The sequence below is a fragment of the Sesamum indicum genome, linkage group LG4 (assembly GCF_000512975.1).
Source record: "Sesamum indicum cultivar Zhongzhi No. 13 linkage group LG4, S_indicum_v1.0, whole genome shotgun sequence".
NCBI classification, from domain to species: Eukaryota; Viridiplantae; Streptophyta; class Magnoliopsida; order Lamiales; family Pedaliaceae; genus Sesamum; species Sesamum indicum.
The window spans coordinates 107007-133597 of NC_026148.1; the positions used below are offsets into that span (position 1 = coordinate 107007).

At 37.8% G+C, this 26591-nt stretch overlaps 3 protein-coding genes across 4 annotated transcripts; 1 reads left to right on the top strand and 2 right to left on the bottom strand.

The window, feature by feature from the left end:
• LOC105159627 (casein kinase 1-like protein HD16) lies at positions 6-7173 on the top strand. 2 transcript variants are annotated; one of them, XM_011076739.2, is made up of 17 exons: positions 6-260; positions 910-1365; positions 1516-1641; positions 1741-1814; positions 1899-1968; positions 2036-2091; positions 2232-2303; positions 2538-2632; positions 2830-2896; positions 2976-3105; positions 3197-3415; positions 3626-3756; positions 5252-5426; positions 5528-5618; positions 5824-5981; positions 6082-6270; positions 6520-7173. In XM_011076739.2, the coding sequence occupies exons 2-17, from the start codon at positions 961-963 to the stop codon at positions 6577-6579; spliced, it is 2118 nt and encodes a 705-aa protein (XP_011075041.1). In that variant the 5' UTR covers positions 6-260; positions 910-960; the 3' UTR covers positions 6580-7173. The 2 variants fall into 2 exon arrangements, with proteins under 2 accessions (XP_011075041.1, XP_020548919.1); XM_020693260.1 differs by having other exon boundaries at positions 7-138.
• LOC105159628 (patatin-like protein 7) lies at positions 8670-10903 on the bottom strand. Its single transcript, XM_011076740.2, has 2 exons — positions 9742-10903; positions 8670-9328 (listed from the first exon to the last, which is right to left on the bottom strand). Exons 1-2 carry the CDS (start codon positions 10669-10671, stop codon positions 8966-8968), a joined length of 1293 nt encoding a protein of 430 aa, XP_011075042.1. The 5' UTR covers positions 10672-10903; the 3' UTR covers positions 8670-8965.
• LOC105159629 (putative H/ACA ribonucleoprotein complex subunit 1-like protein 1) lies at positions 15480-17314 on the bottom strand. Its single transcript, XM_011076741.2, has 4 exons — positions 17176-17314; positions 16912-17060; positions 16690-16805; positions 15480-15804 (listed from the first exon to the last, which is right to left on the bottom strand). The coding sequence occupies exons 1-4, from the start codon at positions 17312-17314 to the stop codon at positions 15642-15644; spliced, it is 567 nt and encodes a 188-aa protein (XP_011075043.1). The 3' UTR covers positions 15480-15641.

Below are 26591 nucleotides of genomic sequence, written 5' to 3' on the forward strand. Positions count from 1 at the left end.
TACTATACCTTCTTTATCCTTTTCTTCGATTTTCAGACCGGGATTCAGCAACCGTCACTTCAAAAATTTTCGATTCAAGCTCCAGATTTTCAATAATACATCTTTTATTTTTTCGAGAAAGGAGAAATACTTCCTCTGGTAAGAATATGTCATGGGTATTTTCACTGAAGATCTGTTATTGATCGGTTGATCGAATTGGGTTCTTCAACTGGATTTTTCCGTGTTTTATCTCCGATCCTCCTGTTTTTGCTGTTTGTCAGGTGCGATCTGTTGCTGCTTGTCTTTTTTTTTCTTTTATCTAATTCAAATTTATTATTGTTTTTGTTTTCATTCAATGTTGGATGACTGAACTTTTCAGACTTCTTTGATTATGGCTGAGGCTATTCCCCGCAAGATGACTGTTATTTATTATTTTGTTATTTTTTATCCTATTCCCCATTTGTGCTCCTGGTTTATTTATTTCTTTCTTGCTATTTTTGCATTAGTAATTTATACTTGCCGGTGCTTTCTGGTGATCCTGCTCCATATCTTGTGAATGTTGAGTAACTAAAGAATGCGCTGTGAAGATTTTTATCATGTTTTATCCATTGTGTCTTCTTTTATCTATTGTCTTCACTGAGTGCAATTTAGTTCTGTGTTCTAAAAATCCTGATTTTGAAGCCGTACAAGTAAGGACTAAGTGAATGTGCTTAGATGTATAAAAGTTTGTTTACACAAGTGTCTTTTATGCCACCTGTTCTTTTGAATTTGCTGTTATTGTAGTTTTGACTCGGTTTGATACGTTGTGTTTACTTGGAATTTCTTCTCTACAATCTGAAAAAGTTTTGAGCTTTGGTGGTTTATTTTCGCTCTCAATAAATTAAAGACTGATGTTTTTTGCCTTTTCGTGGTTGTTTTACTTGACTGAAGATTCTGAGCAGAAGGTGGAAAGTGAGTGGGAGGTGATTTGCATGGGTGACGATGCCAGAATTGCGTAGCGGAGCAAGGAGATCAAAACGGCTTGGTGATCTCCAGCCTGCCCCTCAGCCTACTAATCAAGAAGAAAATTTTCTTGCACCTGCGCAGAATAGAACCAGAAGGAGGGGAAGAGGGAGAGGCAATGCAGCTGCTGTAGCAAAAGGGCCTTCTGCAGCAACACCCACTAGGCCCACTGCCGCTGGGAGAGGCAGGGGGATTAGATTGATAGATTTAGACCCAGAGCCTCCTTGTGAAGTTCTTCCACAAGCTGTTGGTGTTGGGGCTGGGGAACCTGGTTTTAATAGAATAGAGGGGGTTGCAGATAAGGAAATTGCCATGGATGGTGGGAGCGCTGATAAAGCAATGGGAGTTGAAGAAGAAGCAAGCACAACTCCAGTGCCTGAGAGGGTAATTAATCTTTCTTGTTATTCTCAAATTTATACAGGCATCTAGAACTTCTTGTGGTTGCAGGCGCAATTAATATTGCTTAATTGCGCTTTGATATATTTATGTGTTCTGAATAAAATATGGTAACTAAATTCGGTTTTGTTGGTGAAGGTACAAGTGGGCAATTCTCCGATGTATAAGACAGAAAGGAAGTTAGGTAAGGGTGGATTTGGCCAAGTTTATGTTGGCCGAAGGGTAAGTGGTGGCACCGAAAGAACTGGACCGGATGCAATTGAGGTATCCCTTGCTACTTGGGGATTTTCTGCGTATAAATGCTGTCTAAATTTGTCTTGTCGCTATCTGAATTTTGATTAATATGGATTATCTCTTTTGTAGGTTGCATTGAAGTTTGAACACCGAAATAGTAAGGGTTGCAATTATGGACCTCCATATGAGTGGCAGGTGTACAAGTAAGTCCTCTATTCGTAGTTTGAGGATGTTCTCATTTATGTTGGTTTTAAATGTTCATGCCTTGGTATTTGCCTTATGAAAAGCACCCTGAACGGATGTTATGGGATCCCATGGGTTCACTACAAGGGTCGCCAAGGAGATTTTTACATTCTGGTGAGTTTTGATTTCTTGCTCTTTGATTTCAGAATTTTCTATGTTGTTCTAATGAATATTGTGTCAGGTCATGGACATGCTTGGACCCAGTCTTTGGGATGTTTGGAATTCTTTGGGCCAGTCGTAAGACCCTCCCTGAACCCTAGTTCATATGAACTTGCTCATGAGCCCTGAATCATGGGCAGAATGTCAAAATTAATGTCGCCATTGTATTCTCCTTCTTATGCTAATGTGTCCTTGTTTGTAATGAACACCTAAAACAGGATGTCTCCAAGTATGGTGGCTTGCATCGCTGTGGAGGCTATCTCAATTCTTGAAAAGCTCCATATGAAGGGGTAAAACCTACTTGATATTATCCCTATGAAGTCTGATCGTTATCTTTCCTAGAAAGATGTCTTCATAATAATTGTTTTTGCATTATTCACTTTCAATTGCTTTCATTTATGAAGTCTGTCTTTATCTATCCAAAAAGATGTTTCTTTATAATTATTTGTTTTTACATTACTTTCATTTACTTTCTTTACTTGAGTACACTATTGATTATCAGTACGTCTCTGTCGCTAATCTAGATTTGTGCATGGAGATGTGAAGCCAGAGAACTTTTTGCTTGGTCAGCCTGGAACAGCTGATGAGAAAAAGCTATATCTCATTGATCTTGGTTTGGGTATGATGCTCCAATCTTATTCGCCTTTCTCTGTCTTGGCTACCTTGAATTGATAATTGGACTAGCAAGACATTGAAAGACAATAATAAAACCATTTAAGTTCTTGGCCTTAATCTTTGCAGCAGCTTCCATTTTTTATCCACTTTCATTCTCTTTGTCTATAATCTGCTCTTGTTTTTAATACGTTTATGATGCAGCTTCTAGGTGGAAAGATGCATCTTCTGGTCAGCATGTCGAGTATGATCAGAGACCAGATATATTTAGGTTTGTGAAGTTGACATAAATTTTGTTGCATAATCCTTGATTAGTTTGTTCTAATAGAACTCCATTGGTCCATCCACAGAGGAACCATAAGGTATGCAAGTGTGCATGCTCACTTGGGCCGCACGGGAAGTAGGAGGGACGATCTTGAGTCGCTCGCATACACCCTGATATTTCTCATAAAGGGAAGGTTGCCATGGCAAGGCTATCAGGTGACTGACATCATTGCATCAGTAACTTATGGAAGCGTATGTGAGTGGACTTGAATTTATTTTATTCCCTTCTTGTTTGTGATGATGACAGGGTGACAACAAGAGTTTTCTTGTCTGTAAAAAGAAAATGGCCACTTCTCCAGAGTTGATGTGTTGCTTTTGTCCTCCTCCGTTCAAACAGTTCCTTGAGGCGGTTACTAATATGAAGTTCGATGAGGAGCCAAACTATTCTAAGCTGATATCCTTTTTTGAAAGTCTCATTGAACCATGCACGACATTAAGACCAATAAGAATTGATGGAGCTCTTAAGGTAACATAAAAACTATTTGTAGAAAGGAGCTAGGCTTGTAGACATATATCCTATTATAATCCATTACATTCTATTGGACAAAGGTTTGCGAAAGGCTTGCAGCACAACTGACTAGCAGACCAAGAAAAACACATTTAACGTTAATCTTTTGAATGTATATCTTTAGTTGGAAGATCTGTTATCTTGAACTTTCTATGTTCTTTTGCACAGGTTGGGCAAAAGCGCGGGAGGTTGCTCATTAACTTGGAGGAGGATGAGCAACCTAAGAAGAAAGTACGGCTGGGTAGCCCTGCTACTCAGTGGATTTCAGTGTACAATGCACGACGCCCAATGAAACAGAGGTGATTACTTATAGAGGTTTATTTGATGTTGTATGCATATTTTCTTATGGACCCAATTTTTTTATTGTCATTTTGTCTGTGCACATTTGATGACTTAGCAAATGGGTGAAGAAAAAATGATACAAGTTACTGATTTGGCTTATGTTGGGATTGGATCTGGAAAAATGATTTCTGAAGCTTTAAGTCAACTTACCATTGAACCTTGTTCCAGCTGCCTCTTCTTTGATGTTGTAAAGCTAGGGGGAATAGATTTTCTCATACCTCCGTAATTATTGGATTTTCATCTGACACATTCTGTATTCTGTGGAAGACATTCTAGCAGTTAGACCTGTCAATGAAGCTGAGTGGGCTGAGCCACTTACGCTCACTTGACTTGCTTTTGCATGAACTTTTGTTCTCAGAGGCTTGAATTTGTTTGAGCGTTTCTACTGAAACCAAAACCAAAACCAAAACAAGCTTTAAGTTGAGCTGGATCCAGCCAAACCTTCTATCAATGATAATTAATAATCTCAACGTATTGTAAAACATCTCCTTTTTGACTTTTTATAAGAGTGGGAAAAGTGAAACATTTAATCATTCTGCCATAACAACCCTTCATTCATCAAAATAAAGTAATAAATTATTAATTTGAATCATTAAATGGTTAAAAAAATTCCAATTTACTAAAAGGGAAAAAAAACTATTTCCATCTAAGCTTCTTAAGTTAAGGAAATAACTTTGGAGATTTATTGTTGGATTTAGAAAAAGTGAAATGACCTTCCAAAATGTAAGGCATGACTTGAGTTCTAATTTTACGTTTTAGCTTTTTGCCATATAAAACATATTTTCCTATTTAAGATGATTGTATTATGAAATATTGATTTAATTTGTATTTTCTGATGTTGAATCTTTGGTAAAAACAAGTAGAAAGATAAAAGTTGGTACTGAGTACAAAAATATCTAACACTAAGTTTGGAAACAAATCTTTCTTGGAAAATGAGTGGAAAGACACGAGTGCTTCCCCCTTTCGGAAGTTGATTAAAGCAGTCGAACTTTCAAATTCCCTTGTATAAAATGCTAATGCAATTTTTTATTCCTTACGATGGAGAACCTTCAGCAATTACAATCTGTGAGTTCACACTGGATATACAAAAATGTTTGAGCAATTCATTGTCTTGACTGAACTAGGGAGATTAGATTTATTTCTGATTTTGTCTGTTTATCTGCACTCTGCTGTGAATTTGTGCATTTGTCCCTTTCTCTAAATACGAAGTTGAGTTGGAGGTTTTTTCATCTCTGCGCATTCAGTGTAGATGCAAAATCTTTCTGGAGAATTTAAGTTTATGAAAGTTGGCAATCTCTAGAAACTGAGACAACTGTTAGTGTCTTTTCTTAACTGATACATCATGCAACATTTGAATTGAAATAAAAGATTTATATGTTTGTTGTGGATGGATCTTCTTTTCTCTCATCTGTACTCACTATAGTCATTAGCATGAGATTGTTGCTTTTGTAGGTACCACTATAATGTTGCAGATTCAAGACTCCGTCAACATGTAGAGAAGGGTAATGAAGACGGCTTGTACATTAGCTGTGTAGCTTCAGCAGCAAATCTTTGGGCCTTGATCATGGATGCCGGAACAGGTTTCACTTCGCAGGTGTATGAGCTTTCAGCTGTCTTTCTTCACAAGGTTGTTTACTCTACTTTTGATTTGTTAGTTTTGTTGTTTCTCCTTTCTGGCTGGACATACTTGCACATGCAAATAATAATATCTTTTGGGTTTTTCATTAGGATTGGATCATGGAACAATGGGAAAAAAACTATTACATCAGTTCTATTGCTGGTGCAGCTAATGGAAGTTCACTGGTGGTTATGTCTAAAGGTTGGTCGAAGTTTCTATTCTGCTGCGTGTTGTTTATGTTTACATGCGTCACCATCTCATGCATTTTCCTTACAGTGTGGAGATCATCTTTTTGTTATATTCTTGTCTATCATCTGCTGAACGAAAAGCATTGAAATTTTTGGTGTGATTACATTAACATATATACAGGGCTAACAATGTTTGTTTTGTACTTTGTGTTCTTTAGGAACTCCTTATACCCAACAGTCATATAAAGTTAGTGAATCATTTCCATTTAAGTGGATCAATAAAAAGTGGAAAGAAGGTTTCCACGTCACATCCATGACTACTGCTGGCAGTCGCTGGGGTGTAGTCATGTCTAGAAATTCCGGATATTCTGAACAGGTAAAACTCACTTATTGGTTAAATGGGTTGCTCTTGTCGAACCATGTGACACATGGATGTTCTGTAAGCAGTTTACACATAATATGACTGGTGTTCTTAGGTCGTAGAGCTTGATTTTCTTTATCCAAGTGAGGGAATACATCGCCGATGGGAAAGTGGCTATAGAATAACCTCCATGGCTGCAACTGCTGATCAAGCGGCCTTCATACTTAGCATACCCAGACGTAAAATGATGGATGAGACTCAGGAGACCCTTCGTACATCTGCATTTCCTAGCACCCATGTAAAGGTACTAGCTCCTCTTTCCCCTTTTGTCCATTTGCAGAAGTGGGGGCAGAATAAATGATGCAACTCTTGTCACACCATGTTTTCATTGTTCTGTACCTTACATTATTTTACATTCAGAGTAGGAAATAGTTAACATTGGAGGTCTTGGTGTTGCATTTGTCATACTTTTGATATTCCATCAGTTTTCTCCATTCACAAAAAGTGCAAGGTACTGCTGAGTGCCAGCTGATTGTTGCTATTTCTTATGCAGGAAAAGTGGTCCAAGAATCTCTACATTGCATCAATATGTTATGGTCGTACTGTTTGCTGAAGATGTTGTAATATTGTATTTGTGTTGAAGATGATGGGGGTAAAATTTTGAAAGCTGAGGTTATCCAGCTCAGGTCGATTACACTGGGAAAAATTGCTTTCTTGTTTGTGCCGAAGACCATGTTTCTAGTTTGTAAAAGTTACCTCTTGTGCTTCTGTAAAATTCAAAAGCAACCTAGGAAAATAACACGGAAGCTGCCAAATAGTAGCCTGAAATGAGCATGAGTTGGCGGAGGGAAAAAATAATTGAATTGGGGGGAGGGAATAGAGTTTCCATAAGCTTGCCATTTACGCTAAAATCTTACAATGGGGTTCGACTTTTTATGTCATAGATTCTTGGTGACCAATTATATGATTATTTAGTTCTGGGAAATGTTGTGAACAAAAGCCCTTTGTGTCGATCTGGGCAAGGGGCGCAACTGTGTCATCATGCCATACTGAGGGAGTAATAAAAGTGAGTAGGGGGTCTTGACTCTTGCGTTAGACTTGGAGGAGGAGTGGTAGAAGATGTGACAAAAATGAGATGAGTCAGAGTTGTTCTTGTTCGTTGAAAACAATTATTGTTCGAAATAAGAGTTAAATCTTGTTTGTTGAACCAAGTCATGGGTGGAGTGTGGATAAGTGTTATTTCTGTTTGTGGTGGCTTGCTCTGCTGCCTAGCCTACCTTAGTTCAGGACTGTACAACAGGGGTCTTGTATTTTCAAATCCGAGCGTTAACATGCTAATTTATCTAATCAATAATTTTAGACACGAGATATGGCTCTTTTATTAAAGTGGGTTGAATTCAACTATCGTGCAGTGCTAATAACACACACACCGCTGCTATGATAAATAACCAAATCTTCAGTTGAAATGCCACCGGTAACTTGGAGGAGTTCCATGTGAAAGCCAAGAGGGAGAGACAAGGTCCTCAAGTATCTCCAGAAGTAGTTAAGTATAAATGATTTGTTCATCTTCCTCCCTAATAAGAAGATAACTGCAATACGCATTATTGCCCTCACTTTCACTACATGTTTCATTGGCTTCTCTAACCTTACAAGTACATACAATCTTCAGCGCGTTTTCAGTGTTTTTCGTCTTGAATTCAACTATGGATTTCTTCTTTTTAACCGTAGATACACTTTCTTTTTGTTTCAATTTCAATATTCAAATTCAAAATTTAAAAGTGAAGGGATAGCCACACTGTTTTCCTGTCTTACTGTAGTGAAGTACCCAAATATTCCCTTTTGCTTTTAACCTACAATGCTGTCATTCGTGCTTATCTTTAGCTAACAATTACCATATTTCAGTAATTAACCTGGTGGAACTCGATGATACTAAATACAATGCAAAATCTTTTTAGAATACTATATTTTATAAGTAAACCTTTTTTCTTTTTGCTTTGAATTGGGCATTCAAATCATTGGATTCTAATTTTAAAATATATTTTATTTAGTACTGATGTATTTTAAATTTCTTTCAAATTGAATCATTTGAAATTTTTTTATCAAATTTTTTCTTCAAGTCCAAATGCACCCATAAATTAGCACAAATCATATAGACGCTTTTCAAGTTAGGTCTAATTACATAAATAAATTTAAATTTTTTCATAATTTCTGTTACACCCCAACGGGGTGTCGACGTAATTTACTCAAGGGTGAATTTGTAAGTTTTTGCCCTTGAAAAGGTGTTGATGCAAATTGAAATTATAATTTTGTAGGGCATACTTATAATTTTGTGAATAGTTGAGGGTTGTTTTGTCATTAGATCAGGGGATTTCTGACTTAATTTACACTTTCAATTATTAAAAATGAGTGATATCATATATATATATATATATATTATGTATATATCTAACACCTTCGGCCTTTCTTTTCCATTATTTTCTATCGTGCTGAATAAACAAATAACGCGAAAGCTTATAGGCACTCTTATGGAAGCAAAACTGTATGAAATTGAAAAAAGTGGAAAAGGAGAAACTTAGTAGTTGAATGATCAATTCTGGAAAGCTCCATGCTTAGCTACACCTAGATTTAATACATAGTATGCATTTCAGCATCACAGAAGATTGCTCATGGAATATCAGCATATCCAGAGTCAAACATGTAAACTAAAACCGCCCAAAAAACAAGAGGAATTAAACAAAGATAAAAGAAACAAGTGTCATAAGAGCTCTGCACAAACTCGGATGTGTAACATTCAGCCATGCCGAGTGGCAGCCAGTTATATATCCTTCTCTCTCTCTCTCTCTTTCTTTCTCTGTCTCCCTAAATGTATCTCTCACTCTCAAAGAAAAAAAAAAAAAAAAAAAAAAACAATACCAGTCATATATAACATTCACCATAAATATACTGGCAGCATCAGCAATGTATTGATATATATACCAGAATAAGTTGTATAATGATTATTAATAGGAAGAAAGAGTGGATAGAGTAGTGGCAGAGGAAGATCTTCTTGGGGAAATGGAATAGATATTAGTTGAGTGCTGCTTCAACACAACAGTCGGGAAAGGGCTGTTGTTTCTTCTCTCTTGCTCTTTGATTACCTCTCCTGCAAACATCTCCACTTTCTCCATATTTGTGAACTCCACCATTTTCTTTCCTTTAAATAATATAGATTCCACATTCTTCTCTCCTAAAATTTCATCCACCTCCACTATTCTCAACATCCTTCTCTTTTCCTCCCCGCCCCCTACTCTTCCATTTCCCTGAACACGAACGTAGTTAGTCCTTCTCCATTCACCAAATGCCATCGATACTGCTTGATCAACCTACACATTATAAATTAATATCACATTATAAGCTAATAATTACTTTTACCAATATGAGTATAGATGATCAATTTAATATGGAATCCATTTCTAATTATTGACTCAAAAGAAGTTTAATAAATAATAAGCTTTTGTAGTTTATTATTTGGCTATAGATACAGAGGCCAAGATTCCTTCACTTTGTTTTCTTTTGCTGACTTTAAAGCTTATAAAGATGGTAGTAGTTGGGTGAAATTGCTTTTGCTACCACCACACCACCATTGGACAAAATTATGCCCAATAATAAATTAAGCCTGCCGGGATTGGGGCCATAAGTCACGAATATTTTAGTGGTAAGATTTGTCCTTTGATCATATATATATATATATATATATACTAATTAATGGAAAAGTTGTTATGTAATGGAAAATTACCATGTCGGCAGCTCCATCTGCAGCAATTTTAAGGAATGACGCCGGCGATGACATTGCGCGATTGGGGGCTACGGAATGAGAGTGAGATTCCCCGTAATTTCCTAGTGACAACACCAACAAATCTTCCACTCCTCTACAAAGTGGGAATTCTTGCTTGTTATTCAGCACGTGGGTGATTGCAGCGGCTGTCGGATTGCTCATCCCCCCCCCAGCACCCACCGCCAGGATCTTCTTTGTCCCGTCGGTTGACTTCAGCTCCATAGCTCGATCAGCTACCGTGGCCCTACATACTCCCGCCATCCTGAAATCGCAACCCTCCATTTCCAAAGCGTCAGCCCGCGAAAACAGAAATGGCGCACCGGTCCTCAGATCGTAACACGGGATCAAAACCGGTTTTAGAGTGTCTTTCAGCGTCAAATCCCCAAACAGTTTTTTGAGCACCTTATCCGCCTTGGAGGGTCGCCTGAAAAGTCGGGAAGGTGAATAATGAGTCAACTGGCGGCAGTTATCGACCATGAATTTGAGAGAGTCGTCGGCGGAGAACATGGGGGAACCGTTTTTGCCCCGAGTGAAGAGCAATGCAGCGAGGACCCCTCCGGCGCCGGCTCCAGTGACGACGTCGAAGAAATCAGCAATTTGGGCGTTAGGGTTGCCGGATTTACGCCTGAGAATGGATTGGAAATGGAGCAAAGTTTTGGCGGCGAGGAGGGCATGGGTGGAGGGGGCGGCATCAATGCTGAGAATTCTAACTTTGGCGGGGGAGGATAATGGGTGGTTATTGAGGGAGTGATGGTGATCTTGGTAACCGAAGAGAAACTTATTTTCAAGAATGGAGAAGATTTGGTTGGTGAGTTTGTCAACGTCCATGTTGGAATGATGGATCTGGTGCAGCATGGGCGGTGTAGTAGAAGAGAGTGCGGCGGAGGCCATTGTCGGAGCAAAATGAAGATTAATAGGTAGAGAGAAATGCGTAGCAGCAGCGGCAGTAGTGATTGAGAAGGAAAAGAATAAGAAATGATTAATGAGAGGCAGGAGAGGAGGTGGAGAGAGGGGTGGGATAGTGGAGTGCTATATATAAACTGAGAAGGGACTTGGGAGGAGGAGGAAGACATGCTCTAATCTCAACTATGCAAACTGCAGACAACACATAATAATATAATGTTGTTGTTTAAGAATAATAATGAATTGAGGGTTAAAAGTTTAATGTAAAAGGGAAAGAAAAAACAGGAAGGAAGGGCGTTGGCGGGCGTGGGGTTTAATTTAAATGGAATGAGGGTGGGGACAGTGTTGGCTTGCGGCCGGACCACACCAATATTTCATACCTATTTCCCACCGGCTATTTCTTTCTACTTTTTTTAACCCTCATCATTATAATTATTAATTATTAACAACATTATATCATGCATGCATGCCCATTGCCCATTGCCCACCCCAACTTTTTTAAAGTTGAAGTTGCACCCAAATCCAATATTAATTGTTTCTTTCTTTCTCATAAATATATATATATATATATATATGGCTTTTGCTTGCTTGCTTTTCTTCTAATTAACACAACACAAATGATGAATGATGTTTAATGTTTAATGTATGTAAAGTGTTAGTGTATAATGTGGTCCTTATATATGAACCAACCCCTAAAATGGGACTCATTGTGCTTATGCACGCAAACTTCATCACTCCCACCTGCTTCTTTACCACAACATTAAGATAATCAACAATCATTACATTTACTGTTTTTTTATTTTGGGTTTCTTATCATTGATAAAAAAATAAAAAAGAGAGAGAATGTTTCAAAGTTGTTGGGTGAGAGAGAGGTTGTATAGTGTTGACTGTTGTTGAGGAGTGAATTGAAAATAAAAATCCAAGTAGAAGTAGAAATAGGTCCTAATTTTAATGTGTTACTGCCCTCTCCTCTCACTTGTCTTTCTCTTTACCGTACATGTCCTTTTTCTCTATTTTCTTTCTTTGTCAATAACGCTTGGGGACCTGCCACCAATATTGCATCGCCTGCCTACCGACATTTTCTCAATACCAATTACTCTCCTAATTCTCCAATTAAAATTGAAAATCTTCTTCAATTCCAAATGTTACTTAATTATAATTACTGTATCTGTATCTGTATGGTTTGATGTTTGTGTAGTGTTGGGTGTGTGCAAGTGTGCATGGGTCAATGAATGGTTGTGGCAGTAGGTAAAATTAAAGGTGGCAGTGGCATGCAATGCAAGAGATGAATCCACCCACCTTCTTAAATATTGTTGACCGTCTTTTCTTTTACTGTTACATAAATGGAGAGATGAATCCCTCCACTGATTGACGTGAAATCACGTGTCATATGTGTGCCAGTTGAAACTGGTGGAATTTGAATGAAAAATTCAGTACGTAAAAATCACGTATATATGATCGTTAATTTAAATAGGGTGATTATGTTTCATTTTCCATCTCTATTCTGTCCTAATCTCCCCAAACCCAAAACCTAATAATCTCAGCTGTCCTTAACAAATAAAAAAGATTCACCATAACAATGCAGATTAAGTGCGGCAGTGAAAGAGCAACTGGGAAAATCGCTTCTTTCATGCTCTTTCTTAAAGCAATACATAACCCATCATTTATAACAACTCCTTGAATCTTTATAATTTCTTGTTCCATGATTTTCACCTTTCTTCATAGCTCAGGTATAGTCACACTAAAGTTTCTTTCAAGATTACACATTGGTAAATTATTGGATGTGAAGACTAAAATTAAAAATGTTTTCAACTTATATAAAATACATCACAAATGTAAATAAATTAAAAAATATTATAATGTAATATAAAAAATGCAATTTTATCCATAAATGGACTTTTCATTAATTATTATGAAATTAAGGAAGAAGAGGCCAGTGGATGCAGTGCAACATTAACTCCTCACAATCATATTCATACTCATATACATAGGGCCTGGAATGGATATTTTTGTAGGGGACCTCACCTCACCTCCACTAATATTTATGTTTCACTGCCTCACAACGTAAGCTCCTAATTAGGATGCATTCATTTTTTTTCAATTAATTATGGTGTACGTATGCAAATATTAATTAATATTGTGTCATATCCCCATCTAGCTACCTACTTTCTTCAAGTAATTTCCTCACACACATGCATACATAGATATAGATATTCACGTAATTAATACTGTAGTTAATAAATATATAATTAACAAATTAACTAGTATAATTTACTTAATTGACAAAAGATATCCGGTCCGGCCAAATATATATTAGCTAGGATAGGATTCATATTTCTCCATCTTATATTTTCCCATATTTTAATCATGTAATCAATATATATATATATATATATATGGCCCGACAATCAATAAGAAACAATCTTAAATTTGTCTCATAACATGCGCTACTGTATCAATTGGAATTGGGGGATTAGCATTAATATCCGCACCATACATCTTATTTGCGAAAATCATCATCAGATCCAAAGGTAATATATCCCACCTGCCCGCTACGTACTCACAATTAACCTATAAGAAATTAATTAGTCTTGTAACAATTAATGTGGTAGGCAGCTATATAATTAATATGGTGCTGGATGATGCTCCACACACACATATATACGCTTAAAATAAATACCTGAAAACGTAACAAGGTGGTTGTCAGTATTCGGGATGATAAGTTTTGATGTATAAATTAAGTTTATGTTAAACATTTTGTATGCTAGTTATAATAATTAGAGAGCGGTGGGCGGTGATGGTGATATAAGTAATAGGAAATTGTGGATATGATGACAAGTGTGCAAGAAATGGATCACCGACGAAAGCAAGGTCATTCCTATTCATGTATGGTAATGGAGGGCTATGTAGTGTAGTGCATACCATTAATTTACATCCAACAACAAGATGATCCATGATACATGATACATGATATGTGATATATGATACATGCATCATAGAAACAAAAATGGTCAAGGAAATGAGGATATTTGTGTTGGGCAAAGTGGGGACATGAGAATTAATTTTAAAATTGGGCAGTGGGTGTGGGTGTGGGTGTGAAAGAATGAATGAATGAGTGGCCCAAAACAATAAACATTAATGTACATGAAGCCATCCACACCAACATTGTCGGACTCCCTTCCTCCACCTCCCACCCTAAATTCTCCATTTTTCTTTTATTATATTATTTGGAAAGAATTCCTAATCCTAATCATGCATTTCCATTCCCACCCTTTAATTATTATTATTATTAGGTTAGTTATGTCATCATCAATCATCTTAATTCGTTATCGTTTTAGCATACTCCAATTTGTCTGATGGTGTGGCGTTAATTAATATGGATGGATTATGGATAGGACAGAACATCTTATGACATTATTATTATTATTACTACTACTTGATTTGTGGTTTAGTATCCGTTTTGTCATTTGTGAGTGTAGGTAGCTAGCTAGCCTTGCCCATTGCAAGATGATTGATGAGTTGATGGTGGACATGGAACTCAAAATACCACCCACAGCTAGCTACACATATCCAGCTCCTTATATTAATTGAGAAAAACATAAGAATCATATTAGTTTGAGTCTCTATTTCTAGCTACGGATATTAGTGTAATGAATGATCATATAACAAATATTAATTTAGGGGTGGAATTGATTTGTGTTGCTTTACATAAAAGGTGTGATGCGAGATGGAGTCGAGAGTTAAAGCAGTGTGGAGATAGAAAGAATATAGATTAGGTGGTGTCAAAGTTTAAGAGAAAGTGTGTTGGCGTTGGATGAAAATGTTTTGTTTAGTTTGCGGTGGTTGTAAAACCTTCTTTCTTTCTTTTCTTTGGCCTCACCAATATATACATACTTCATATAAGTTGACAAATTTTAAAGAAAGATTAGAGCGGAAGGCGTCAACTTTTTTTGTTGCCAACCACCTTCTCCATTGTTCATTTGCACAACTCAACTGGCCCCTACCAGAATTTTAATTCTTAACCCAAAAAAACAGAAGCCTCCGCCTCCGTGCGTGCGCTATGTCCCCCATAGGATGGCTGCAGTACGAGTACGACCGAAACTTCGCTTCACTTGCCTTTCCTCCAGATACATTGCACTTCACACCTCCACACCCTACCTACATCTCCAAATTCATTTGTTAATTTAATGATTTTATTTACTATACAGACTTCTCCTCTCTCTCTCTCTCTCCAGTTAGGCTGGCATTCCTCTAAAATTGGAAACATATTCCCCTCCCTTTCTCCAATATGCATATCAATTTTAGGCTACATTGCCCCCTCAATTCAAGGACAAGCAACATTATTCTCTCCATATCGATTCACCTCAACATAGTTAAATTTGCCTTCACTTCCACGCACTCACATTTCAGTTGTGGTTAACTACACCTTCAACCTTCAAATATTGTAAGCATTATATGCGATTGGAGCAACAAAAGGCATTTGCTCGTATTTACAAAGGCCCAAGTTCCATAAGCAAACAACCAACACCATACATGTTGCCTTGACAGCACAGGAAAAAGCCACTTCTACAGCACAATATTGGTGCTAGACACACCACTCAGACCTTAATCGCCTCCAGCTACACAGCAACACGACCACAATCATCAAGATTAGAAATGGGGGATGAACAAAGCAGTTTTCTACAAGTTTAACAACTCTTTTTTATCACCAAACCACCCAGCACATTCATACTCCCATCCTTAACCCAATTCTCATTTCAAACACAGATTCTGTTTGGCGTTTGGGGATGTAGGAAGATGATATAAACCAATGTCAATAACTCGAAATCATATGCAGGAAATTAGTTTCCATTAGTATACAGAAGACACCAACAACATGCATTGTTCTGATTGATTTAGCACCCTGAAACGACTACCCAAAATAAGGAAGACATAACTCTATTAAGCACCCAAACATTCTATGATCTTCCTCTTCCTCTGAATCCACCACCACGACCACCACCTCGGGGACCACCACGACCACCTCTAGGAGCACCCCTTCCACGAAATCCTCCACGACCACCTCTTCCACCACCTCTTCCTCCCCCACGTCCTCCACCACGTCCTGCCTGTGCTTGTCCCCTGCAAAAAATAATGGTACATTAAATATAAGTGGGATATGCAAATGAAAATAAAGCAAATAGAGCTGTAACTGGATGAAGTAACAGCAGAACATCATCAGACATGAATGTATCAACTGATGGTTGGAAAAACAATGTGTCTATCAAGGAAGAACATTTTTAAGGAGTCTAATCGCCTGCCTGCAATAATAGCTCTTATATGCATCAAATATGTCCACCACACACTAAAAACAAGATCTGGAAATGATGATTATATTAAGTGGTATAAATCTTTGTTAAGAATATACAAGTATGCATCAAACCAATCCTACAGAAGTAAAAAGCACATGATCTCCATACCACAAGAAAGGCATAGCCCACATGCAAGCAAGCATTTGGTAGAGACACATAGGCAGACTTCTAGAATGAAAGTTCGCGGATTTAGGTTTTACTCTGCAACACATCCATGAGCCATCTCAAATATGTAAATAAATGTTTTCAAGTTATGAGGGTCCAACTGCAGAAAGTGGAATAAGCAACCTCCATGAAACTCCATGTCAAGCATCAGCTCAAATGTCTATGAGGTAAATGAATCTCCAATTCTCCACGGATATAAAACGTGTACTCCGTAAGGGAACAAATAAGAATCAAATCATTTCCTTGTGAAAAGATCAAATTGAAACCCCTATCATTCATAGGATATAATGATGCCAACCTCACTAAATCATATTCGATCAGCAGTGGTTCTTAAATACCTTGCAGTAAATTCCTTTTGTCAGATATAATCAGGAAACGGCAGAAGTCTTGAACTTTACCAAGAAATATTGTTTACACAAGGTGTTTTAACCAAGACATAAATACTGTAGGGTTAACTTGATGTCCGGAAACTAGAGCACAAATAACATACTTGGGCTGAGGAAGAAATCTTGAGAGTGGCAGAAGTTTAGCTGGGTCAATGAAGAACTTTTCACCCGGAGAATACGACGTTGCCACAATGCCCTCCATCATCTTAATGGAAAAATACTACAATACCACAACGGAGAGCAGAATAAGAAAGTAGAAAGCAACGGGCCATACTAGAAGGAACAGGAACTGCATGAACACCAAACAATTAGAGGGATGCACTCACAGATTCATTAATGGGGCCGAAGATTTCATCTACTTTACCAATCTGGGTCTTGTTCTGAAGGTAAATAGGAGCATTAAAGTAGGGTATTTTCTCATTTGTAAGCTTTGTGACAGCATCTCCCTCACAAGCATGAAGAAATGTCGAAATCTCTGCAAGGAATTGGAACGTATTATAAAAAAGGAGTTAGCTTTAGAGCGCATTTACGTATAATAGGTGTGTGCACGGACATACAGATACACAAAAGCAGACAGAGAGAGGGCGGACCAACGACTTCGGAAGGAGGGCCTTCGTCACGAGGCGGGCCGCGGCCACCCCCACCGAAACGGCCTCCAAAGCGACCGCCACGGCCGCCTCCGTCTCTGCCACCCCTGAAGCCCCCGCCGCGTCCCCTGGGAGGTCTCATGTTTGCAGCTGGATAGGGAAAGGTGGGAGTTAGGGGTTTAGGGTTTTAAGCGGAGTGGGAAAGAGAAGAGGAAGGGGTTGGACTTAATTTGGGCCTTGAGATTTGAGCATACTATGGGCCTATGGCTCATTTGGACTGTGTTTAATTTTCCATAAATGATTTGGGGGGCTGTTGACCCTCAGCCCACCATACTGAATGCTCTTATCATTATGGTCGTTACTCTGCTCACTAGTTCTTTGAAACTTACTTCATCAAAAGATAAACGCGGTCGGATATCTCAAATTGTTTTCGGAGTTCGAATAGACAGAGAAAAAAAAAATAAAGGATAAATATATAAAACCCTCCTATATTTTAAAAGTTCGACTACAAAATTTTTTGTATATATTTTAAAAATAAGTGAATACCCCCTCTATTTTATTTGAGATAGCTTACATGTCTCTCTCCATTAAATTCACTTAACGGCGTTAACTTTTTTTCATATGATCTTTATACTTTTTTATTGTATATTATTTTATTTTTTAATAATAGTTGGATCTTTTTTGATTACATAATAATTGTCAAATTTAATCAATTAACCTCAACTCTTCGATTTTAAAAAATGAAGACTGGATTCAATAAATTATTTAACTTATATAATATATACAAATCATTAAAAATAATATAAAAAAATTAAAAATAGCCACCCCCAACCCTACTACCTAACCCCTTTCCCGCCCACTACGCCACCCCCTAGCCGCCGTCTTCCCCCACAAATGGGGGAATGACGACATTGCCCTCGCAGATGGGGACAACAGAGTAGGGGGTGTCATTCCCCGTAGTCTTTGCCCTTAATTTTTTTTAATTAAATTAATTATATTTGATGTGTATAAAAATAGGTCGGCCCAAAGAGACTCAAGCAATTTAAAAAGAAGAAAGAAATGAGAGGCTTGTAACATTCTAAGAGGCGCAAGAGGACTTGACAGGCGGTCTTGATGGGTGTCCCCCAAAAAATCGATTGGCAAAGGGAGAAGGCTAAAGGTATCCCCTTACTCAGACCATGATCAAAGCCCAATAAAATATTTGTCCCAAAAGGCCACACACGTGGTAGCCCACTCTCCTATGTGTCATCTCGTCAATCCCAATATCAACAGCCACCTTGAACCGCATTAACCTTAGGAGGACTCCCCCTGGTGGCTGGGATTCCTCACAAGTAGGGGTGGGCGTCGAGTCGGGTTAACTGGGACTGGTACTCGATCCCAAACCCGAGTAGGGCGAGGACCCGATTAGTCGGGTACCCGATTGTTGGGTTCGAGTAGTTTCTGCAGGTTAGAATTTTTTTCTATTATTATTTTTATTATGAAGCAATACAATTTTATTCACAAAATAAATTGCAATTGTAAAGAATCACAAAAGCCCATTGACCCAACTGAAAACATAACCAATAGTCCAACACTTATAATTTATAAACTCATTTTAAGCATATAATTTCATAAATAGCAAGTTAGCAATAATAAACTCAATTTTTCCATTAGCAAAATGCACAAACTTAGACCTATAGTTTTATGAAATAAACCCTCCCCAATTTTGCCCCTTTCCTAATCGGGTACCCGATTGGGTTATTCGAATTGGGTTTTAAAACCCAAACCCAACTTGATTAAAAATAGATTGGATTTTGGGTTATCCGAACGCGCCAAAAAAACCTGAGAAGCCCGACTTGTTTCATCTACATCCGATCGGGTTGGGTCAAGACTCGACTAACTCGACCCGTTTGCCCACCCCTAGTCACAGGTGAGGGATTTTCCAAGACAAAGTAAGTAAGAAAGGACTCCCTAACGGCTGGGACTCTTGTAGATGAGGGAGGTCCCCTAAGGTCTTGGACCCCTTGGCAGCTTGGACTCCCTAACGGTTATGAGTTCTAGCTAATGAAGGGTCCCCTTCTTTCTGTCTTCTTCTTGCATAGAAGAACGCAATTGTTGCAAAAGGATTTTAGTAGTAGGCGGCCTTCCTTCTTAGTCTTGAGCTTTCGGAACCATTCTGTTTTGGTTCTTCTCCACATTTTGACCGGGAGATCCATAAATTTTTCTATGAATTTTTCAACTGATATTTCGATATAAAAAGATCTCCTTATTTCTTCACCGCGGGTTCTCGCATCATTTTCATGAAAAGATATTATATCATCATGGGACACTTTAAAATGAATAATGTTTACCATTATATTATTCACACAAACCCTTCGATGACTTATCGGCTGCCGAAATCCGAGATAAACATTCAACAACAATATTAACAGAAGATGAGAACAAATTATGACCTATCCAAACGGCATTCATCCACCTTTTCCACAAATAGAGGTAATGTGTATAGCCCTATCGGAAGAAGGCACCCCCTTATAAATACAGGTTTACTCTTCCATACTGAGGGTACTTCCTGAGACATTCCTAACATCTTTCTCATTCTCTGGATGTTCCTCACACTTCTCTTACTCTCTAAATCATTCCTCTCATTCTTTAAACATTTTCTAAGTACTCTACAAGCACATTATTACGTGTTCTTGTACTTTTTACCGACTTTATTCATTATATTGCGATTTCAATTACATTTATTTATTTTTTGATTTTATCAATCTCAAATCTAATACTAACTAGGACCCCAAAGTGCTAACGCCTCTTTTGCAGGTCCCCTCTTCAAAATTTGCATTCGTTTCGGCCCAAGCTTTGAGTATAGTCTATATAAATTGGACCCGTGTATTTTTTGAACGCATCAATAAAAATTAAATATATATTTTTAGCTAATAAAAAATAGTTTAGAAAATTATAATAATTATTATCTAATACATATACTAAAATTCCTCTTTTATTTTAAATACATATCACACTAATTTAAATACAAATATTATTTATAGAAAATGATGCCCCCTAAAACTTTAATCGACCAAGCCTATAAGAAAGGCACATCAGCCCAGTTGGCCCTTCAGTAGGGAGGTTAGGCCCACAAACTTTCTTTTTTTTTGTATTATTGAACTGGCGGACCCAAGAAACGAGTCCATTTCAGTTGGACATGTCATATAGCTTGCCAACACATCAAGATACATTTTTCTAAAATATCTCCAAGTGGCTCCTAATAGATTAACAACAAATGAGCTGGGAATCCATGAATAACGGATTTGCTGATTTTTAGGTAGACCTAACATATCTTGGGAAAACAGTCATATCTCTTTCAATATTGATCTGAATTACAAACATGTTTTTTTTTATTCTAGATGATAGCCAAATCAAAGGATTTTCCAACTGCGTATGACACTATACAACAACCCCTGTATCCTGTTTTTACATGTCTATAAATAGACGTCTTGTGTAGTCATTTGGTAACATCAACCCTTATTCTCAAATTCTCACTTATTCTAATTATTTTCTCTCAGCTTTTAAGCTATTCTAAGCTTTCGTACTCCACACGAATTTATATACTTTATATCATTATTCTCACTTTAATTCAAGTTCTCTTTACTCTTTTTTTTTTAAAACCTTTACTGACTTAAACATGAGAGTATTAATATTTGCTTTGTAGGTTTAGTCCCCATTGATCTTAGAATTTTTCTTGAAGATCCTTCAACTTTGTGGTGTGGCAAAAAATTTGGTATGGATCATTAATACCGTGTGTGAGAACATTTGAGTTTTGATGTGAAAAATGATGAATTCAGACAATGGAGGTGATAATGGATCCTACTAGGGAAATTCTTTCCTCCCTACTGTAGCTGGTTCTATTGTTCCATCTGCAGATCCTATTGCAGGAGTCGACGATGCACCAGCTCTAGCTAGACTTGCTGTTTTTAAACCCGTTCTTCTATGAACAGCTTCGTCAATTCATCATGGAGATCATCAACTCAATTCTCTGCGGTTCGCAAGACAATATGACCCTCTTCCCAACTAGAAAGAGATGGAACATCGGGAAGCCAGAGTATCGACGAATAAATTCCTACCGGGCTTTAGTAGAATCGATCCGCACCTGCTGACTTTGTGGGTAATGAAGCTGCCTTCCTTCAACATCTTGGAATATAGCAATAACCGAGGAAAGAAATGTGGAGCTACCCCGGAAGTGACTAAGAGACCATGTCTGCTGAGCGTGACACTTCTTTTAGCGAACACATCATGGCGGAGGAACTCCCTGCTCATTTTTTTAGCACCTTCACACCTACTTGCTTATGATGGTACCACTGATCCAACTGAGCATATCCCTAAGTTTGAAAATGCAGGCCTGCTGCATAAGTATATTGATGACATTAATTGTTGTGTTTTCCTTACTAGACTAATCAATTTTCCCCAGTAATAGTTCGACCAGCTTATAACTAGATCAGTTAGATCTTTTGCAGAATTTATCTCCCTCTTCCAGCACCAATTCACAAGCAGCAAAAAGTATCGAAAATCAGCTATCAGTCTTTTCGGGGTCAAGCAGGAAGAGAATGAGGCTCTAAGGGCCTAGGTTCAACTCTTCAATACAACCATATTTGAGGCTTAGCAGCTCATCAGGGGATTATGTTCAATGCATTCACCCAAGGACTCAATGGAGGCCCTCTTTTCAAGTCTCTAGCTAATAAACCAGCCACTGACTTCCTAGAGATACTGGCTCGGGCTGGAAAGTGCATGAACGTGGAAGATGTCTAGCTGGTGAAAAAGAGCAACAATGATAGACGAAGGGAGCATAAGCTGCCTTCTTCCAACAGGAGCAGGGGGCAGCCCAAAGGACGCTTCAACCCCCCAGTTTTGAAGAACGAGTATTATACCGCACTCATCACTGACCCTACTAGAATGCTCATGGCAATTGGCCAACATCTCGCCTTAAAATGGCCTAAAGGCTTAGAGGAAGACCCCGGCTCCCGAAATCTATACATTTTTGTAGGTATCATAGAGAGTATGAGCATGACACCAACCGGTGCCACCAACTGAGGCAAGAGATAGAAAGGCTTGTACAAGCCGGTACCGAAAACACTACGTGGATAAAGAAAAAAAGCGCGAGCAGAAGAAAGAATACTCTAGCCACTACAGCTCCTGCAGGAGCAAGGAGCAAGTAGAGGATCTCTAGGAGGTTTCTCGACCATGGAATGCTTATAACCTCAGGAAGTTTTATTCTTGGAATCCCTACTCTCCATTTACAGCTTGCTATTCTTATAATCAAGCATTATCTCACATGAATAATGGAAATTCTTGCTTCCTATCTTATGTTATTCACAAGCTTAGTTTTCAGCTCGTAGCTAACTCTAGATAAGCCGTTGCTACCAGCTGGCGCATACTTACCCACTTATGTAAGTTGCTACCAGCCGGTGCATGCTCTTAATAAGTCGACACCAACTGGCGCACCCTCTTGACAAGTCTCCTCTAGCTGGTGCACACTTCCAATAATTCAGCCTTAGCTGGTGCATGCACTTACGTAAGTTGCTACCGACTGAAACGCGAAAAAAAAAAAATGATAAATGCAAGCAATTAAATCCCAATCATGGGGTGTACCCTTGATCCTTTTCCCGGCGTTCAGTGTAAAATAAAAACATAGGCCATAGAATAAATACAAGAAAAAAGATAAGCAAGAAAAGAAAATGGAATTTATCCTCATCGTCTTTCTTGTTTGCCTACAAGTGTTGATTCCTCTCCATTTTTGTTTCTGATTTATCCACAACGAGATATCAATCTAGAGACCCTCCAAAGGCTAACACACCACCACTAATGGATGTGGAGATTTCGTGTTACAGAAGTGCAAAGAATCAACAACGTTATTGATTAAAATTGGATCCTCTGTTCCTCTTTCAATCTTTAAGATCTTGAGAGAATTTTTGGAGAGAAAATCAGAAAGAAATCGATGGGTATTGTGTGTCTGCTGATTCTTGGACGGCTAGGGTTGTTTTTAGGTATTTTATATGTGACCTACTCACACCACACCAAGGAATCTTGACCTAGCAAGATTCCAACATCCATCTAACACCTCTAAACCACCTTGTGGCTGATTTTGGTGCATCCAAAGGCTCCATTTCGTCCATACCAGACCAAAGCTCCTCCATAACCAAGCTATGGTCTAACTAAGGCTTTGGGCTTGCATTTTAATGGACCGGGCTTGATTAACTAAATTAAATCAAGCCCATGTCGAATGGACTTTAAATCACACCTAGTTTAATTTATAAGCCCAATATTAGAATATCCTTTAATCCAATTAAACGATCCAAGCCTTTTATCACCTCTATTTCAATTCATAAAAATCCAATTTATAAATCGGGTTAGGCCCAATAATATTAATCCAATTAATTTTAATGGCTAACTTAAAATTTTAATTAGTCTAATTTATTAAATTTCAAGTCATCTATCCAATGGATTGATCTAAATAAATGATCCAATCATTTATTCTCTCTAAAGATTAATTTAATCCAATTAATTAATCCTACTCTTCTGGAATTAATTTTAAATTAATTACATCCTATTACATTGGTAGGGTGTGACTCTTTAGATTCGCTCTCAACTAAACTTCGTGTGTGACCAACATAATTAATAGAATTTTAATTATCCCATAACCAAAAATGGCTTGTTACCATGGATGAGTATTTAGCAATAGTCCATGGCACTAGACATTAGGTGAAATATGGTGTGAACATTTAGGCTCTGAATTCATACGAGTATGGTTCTTCTGTCAACCATCTTTCGGCCTTAGTCTAGAGCATGGAATTGGGCGTGGGTTCCCATCCTTTACTAGACAACTATGCTTAATACTTTAGATGCGTTTACTCTACTAATTTGATCTAGGAAATCTATCCCTGATTGATCAAGCGCTTTGGCCAAAAAATTTTAGAGTCTAAACCATCTCAAAGCGCATAGAAGAACTCTCTGTCATATGTTGGCAGGGGACAAATCATCTCTTGGAATCCAACGTCCTCACTACATACTCCAATTGCACTGGATAAGGCTTATGATGATCATGCCTCACGATACAGCGACCGCTAGCCATATCCGAGATAAAGTCTTTGTATTCACGTGACTTCCATGATTCCTTAAGTCCGAGGACTAATCTCGTACTATTGGAACAAAAAATCCCAGTCATACGACCAAGCCTTCAGAGGCTTCTATATGATGATTCCAATGAGTCAGTTCAGTTAGTTGACTACCTTGCCAACTAATTTACTAAAACTGCATAAACGACCTATATCTCCTATCAATGAAACACGGCTGCAATACTTAGTGCAAGTCTCTATATGGCCCTCGATGCCCTGTTTCGAGGTCCTCGACTTGGAATGTTTCAGTCTGACCCTCAGGAATTGGTTTCATAGCTGCCAAACTTATACGCGGCCCAACTCCATGGGTTTAACTTTTTCGATCTGTGGGCATCTCGTTGTGACATTGAAATTCCATTCAATATTAGCGGTAAGCACAACGAAATGCACTGCCAACTTGATGAATTCTTATCGTATTCATCAATCTAATATTATTTGATAAAAATTGGCGAATGGCAACAACCAATCTAATTGATTTTTGGTCACCCATTCCATTACATCAGCTTAGCTGGCTAAGAACCCAGCTAATCCATCAGTAAGGAGGTTAGAGCCACAAACTTACTTTCTGTTTTATTGAACTAGCACGCCCAATGAATGAGCCCATTTCAGCCGGACAATCATCATATAACTGGATAGATACATTATATAGCATGCCAACACACCAAACACGTTATCTTAAAATATCTTCAGGTAGCTCCTAGTAGATTGATGACAAATAAGGTGGGAATCCACGAGTAATGGATTCTCGTATTTTTTGGTAACAATTAGAAAAATCCGTGCATGATTTGGACTTAAATTAGCTAAGATATACAAGATTGACTAAGTCTTGCCAAATCTACCTGAATATCCAGGAACCTGTTGCTCGTGGATTCCTAGTTCATTTGCCTTCAATCTACTAAGAGTCAGTTGAAGATATTTTAACATGACATATCTTAATGTGTTGGCAAGTTATAATGACATGTTCACCTAGCTGTATGATTATGTGTCCAATTGGAATGAGCTTGTTTCTTGCGACTGCCAGTCTAGTGAAGTTAAAGGAGATAATCTTATGGGTGTTACCACCTGCTGATGGGCCAATTGGAGTTGCAACTAGATGGGTTAATGCGCACTTGTGGATATGAAAGGCCTTAGGGGGTATCATTACTACCCACCACTTCAGGTGTGCAAATTGTAGAGCTGAACTGCTGGAGTAGATAGAATATTTTGCAAAAAACAAAAAAAGTTCCATGCAAATCAGTAGTGAGAATCCTATTGTGCCTCCTAAATAACGTCGTCCAGTTGGAGACTCCTTCCATCCGAAGGAACTAGAACACGCAGACCTAGAAGATTTTGAATTTTCATTTGCAAAAAGGATAATAATTAATTATTACAAGAGATAAGGGAGAAGAAGAGTCCCTATCCGACTCAAATGTTCATGCACAACATAGAGAAAAATTGGTTCACATATGGATTATAATGACTTCTTAGATTTAGAAGCTTCCTTTCTTAAGGAGTCTTATTAAGATTTAAGTTTTAATTAAGTAGGACTTAGAGTTTTAATAGGAATCTAATTTTTTAGTATCTAGCTTTCTTAGAAAACTTATTAGTATAAATAGGTGATGCAATCCAAGACATAGGGATGATATAATCCATCATCTCATCTTTTATTCTCTATATTTTCTTTATAACATTCTCTCTTCTTTTATACATTCTCTCATTAACATGTGGGTTAGTCCTTTTATTTTCGATTAAAGACACAGTTAATGCTTGATGCACATCATTGTCAGATATAATTTGTGGTTTCATCACCAATTAATCTGATTTATGAATGATAGAGTCTGTTTTTCATTGTCCAGAATATTTGCTTAGTTAATTGAACTGCAAATTCATAATTATTTGTTTAGTTCAATAACTAGTGGTAAAGTAACATAATTTATCGTGTCGTAGTGGTCAATTATGTTGTAGGGGATGCACAATCTAGTTTAAATAAATCATTGTATGAATTTATTGGTCAGAATTGGGTATTTCTAGTTATTAATGCTATTGGTAAATTAAATTTTGAAAACGTTCCCAAGGTTGTTTATTAATTACAGAGTTAGTCAATGGACGTTCATTGGCTAACAAAATGGCTCTCATGCATCAATACTCGGCCTATCTCTTATGGCATTACTTATCAGCAGGTCACACCCTGCTCTACTTAACAAATCGACCCACAACAGGTCGCGTTGTGCACAGCTCCATGCAAGTCATACCTTTCTCCATCGAGTAACTAGTTCCTAGCCAGCTACATCTTGTACT

What these genes read in the sequence shown, in the direction of transcription:
- LOC105159629 (XM_011076741.2), bottom strand. Translation starts at nt 17,314, where the DNA reads ATGAGACCTCCCAGGGGACGCGGCGGGGGCTTCAGGGGTGGCAGAGAC. An exon ending in CCCTCCTTCCGAAGTCGTTG is followed by an intron (nt 17,061 to 17,175) that starts GTCCGCCCTCTC and finishes AATTCCTTGCAG; the next exon opens with AGATTTCGACATTTCTTCAT. An exon ending in TCGGCCCCATTAATGAATCT is followed by an intron (nt 16,806 to 16,911) that starts GTGAGTGCATCC and finishes GTGGTATTGTAG; the next exon opens with TATTTTTCCATTAAGATGAT.
- LOC105159628 (XM_011076740.2), bottom strand. Translation starts at nt 10,671, where the DNA reads ATGGCCTCCGCCGCACTCTCTTCTACTACACCGCCCATGCTGCACCAG. An exon ending in CAGATGGAGCTGCCGACATG is followed by an intron (nt 9,329 to 9,741) that starts GTAATTTTCCAT and finishes TATAATGTGTAG; the next exon opens with GTTGATCAAGCAGTATCGAT.
- LOC105159627 (XM_011076739.2), top strand. Translation starts at nt 961, where the DNA reads ATGCCAGAATTGCGTAGCGGAGCAAGGAGATCAAAACGGCTTGGTGAT. An exon ending in AAGGAGATTTTTACATTCTG is followed by an intron (nt 1,969 to 2,035) that starts GTGAGTTTTGAT and finishes ATATTGTGTCAG; the next exon opens with GTCATGGACATGCTTGGACC. An exon ending in GAATTGATGGAGCTCTTAAG is followed by an intron (nt 3,416 to 3,625) that starts GTAACATAAAAA and finishes TCTTTTGCACAG; the next exon opens with GTTGGGCAAAAGCGCGGGAG.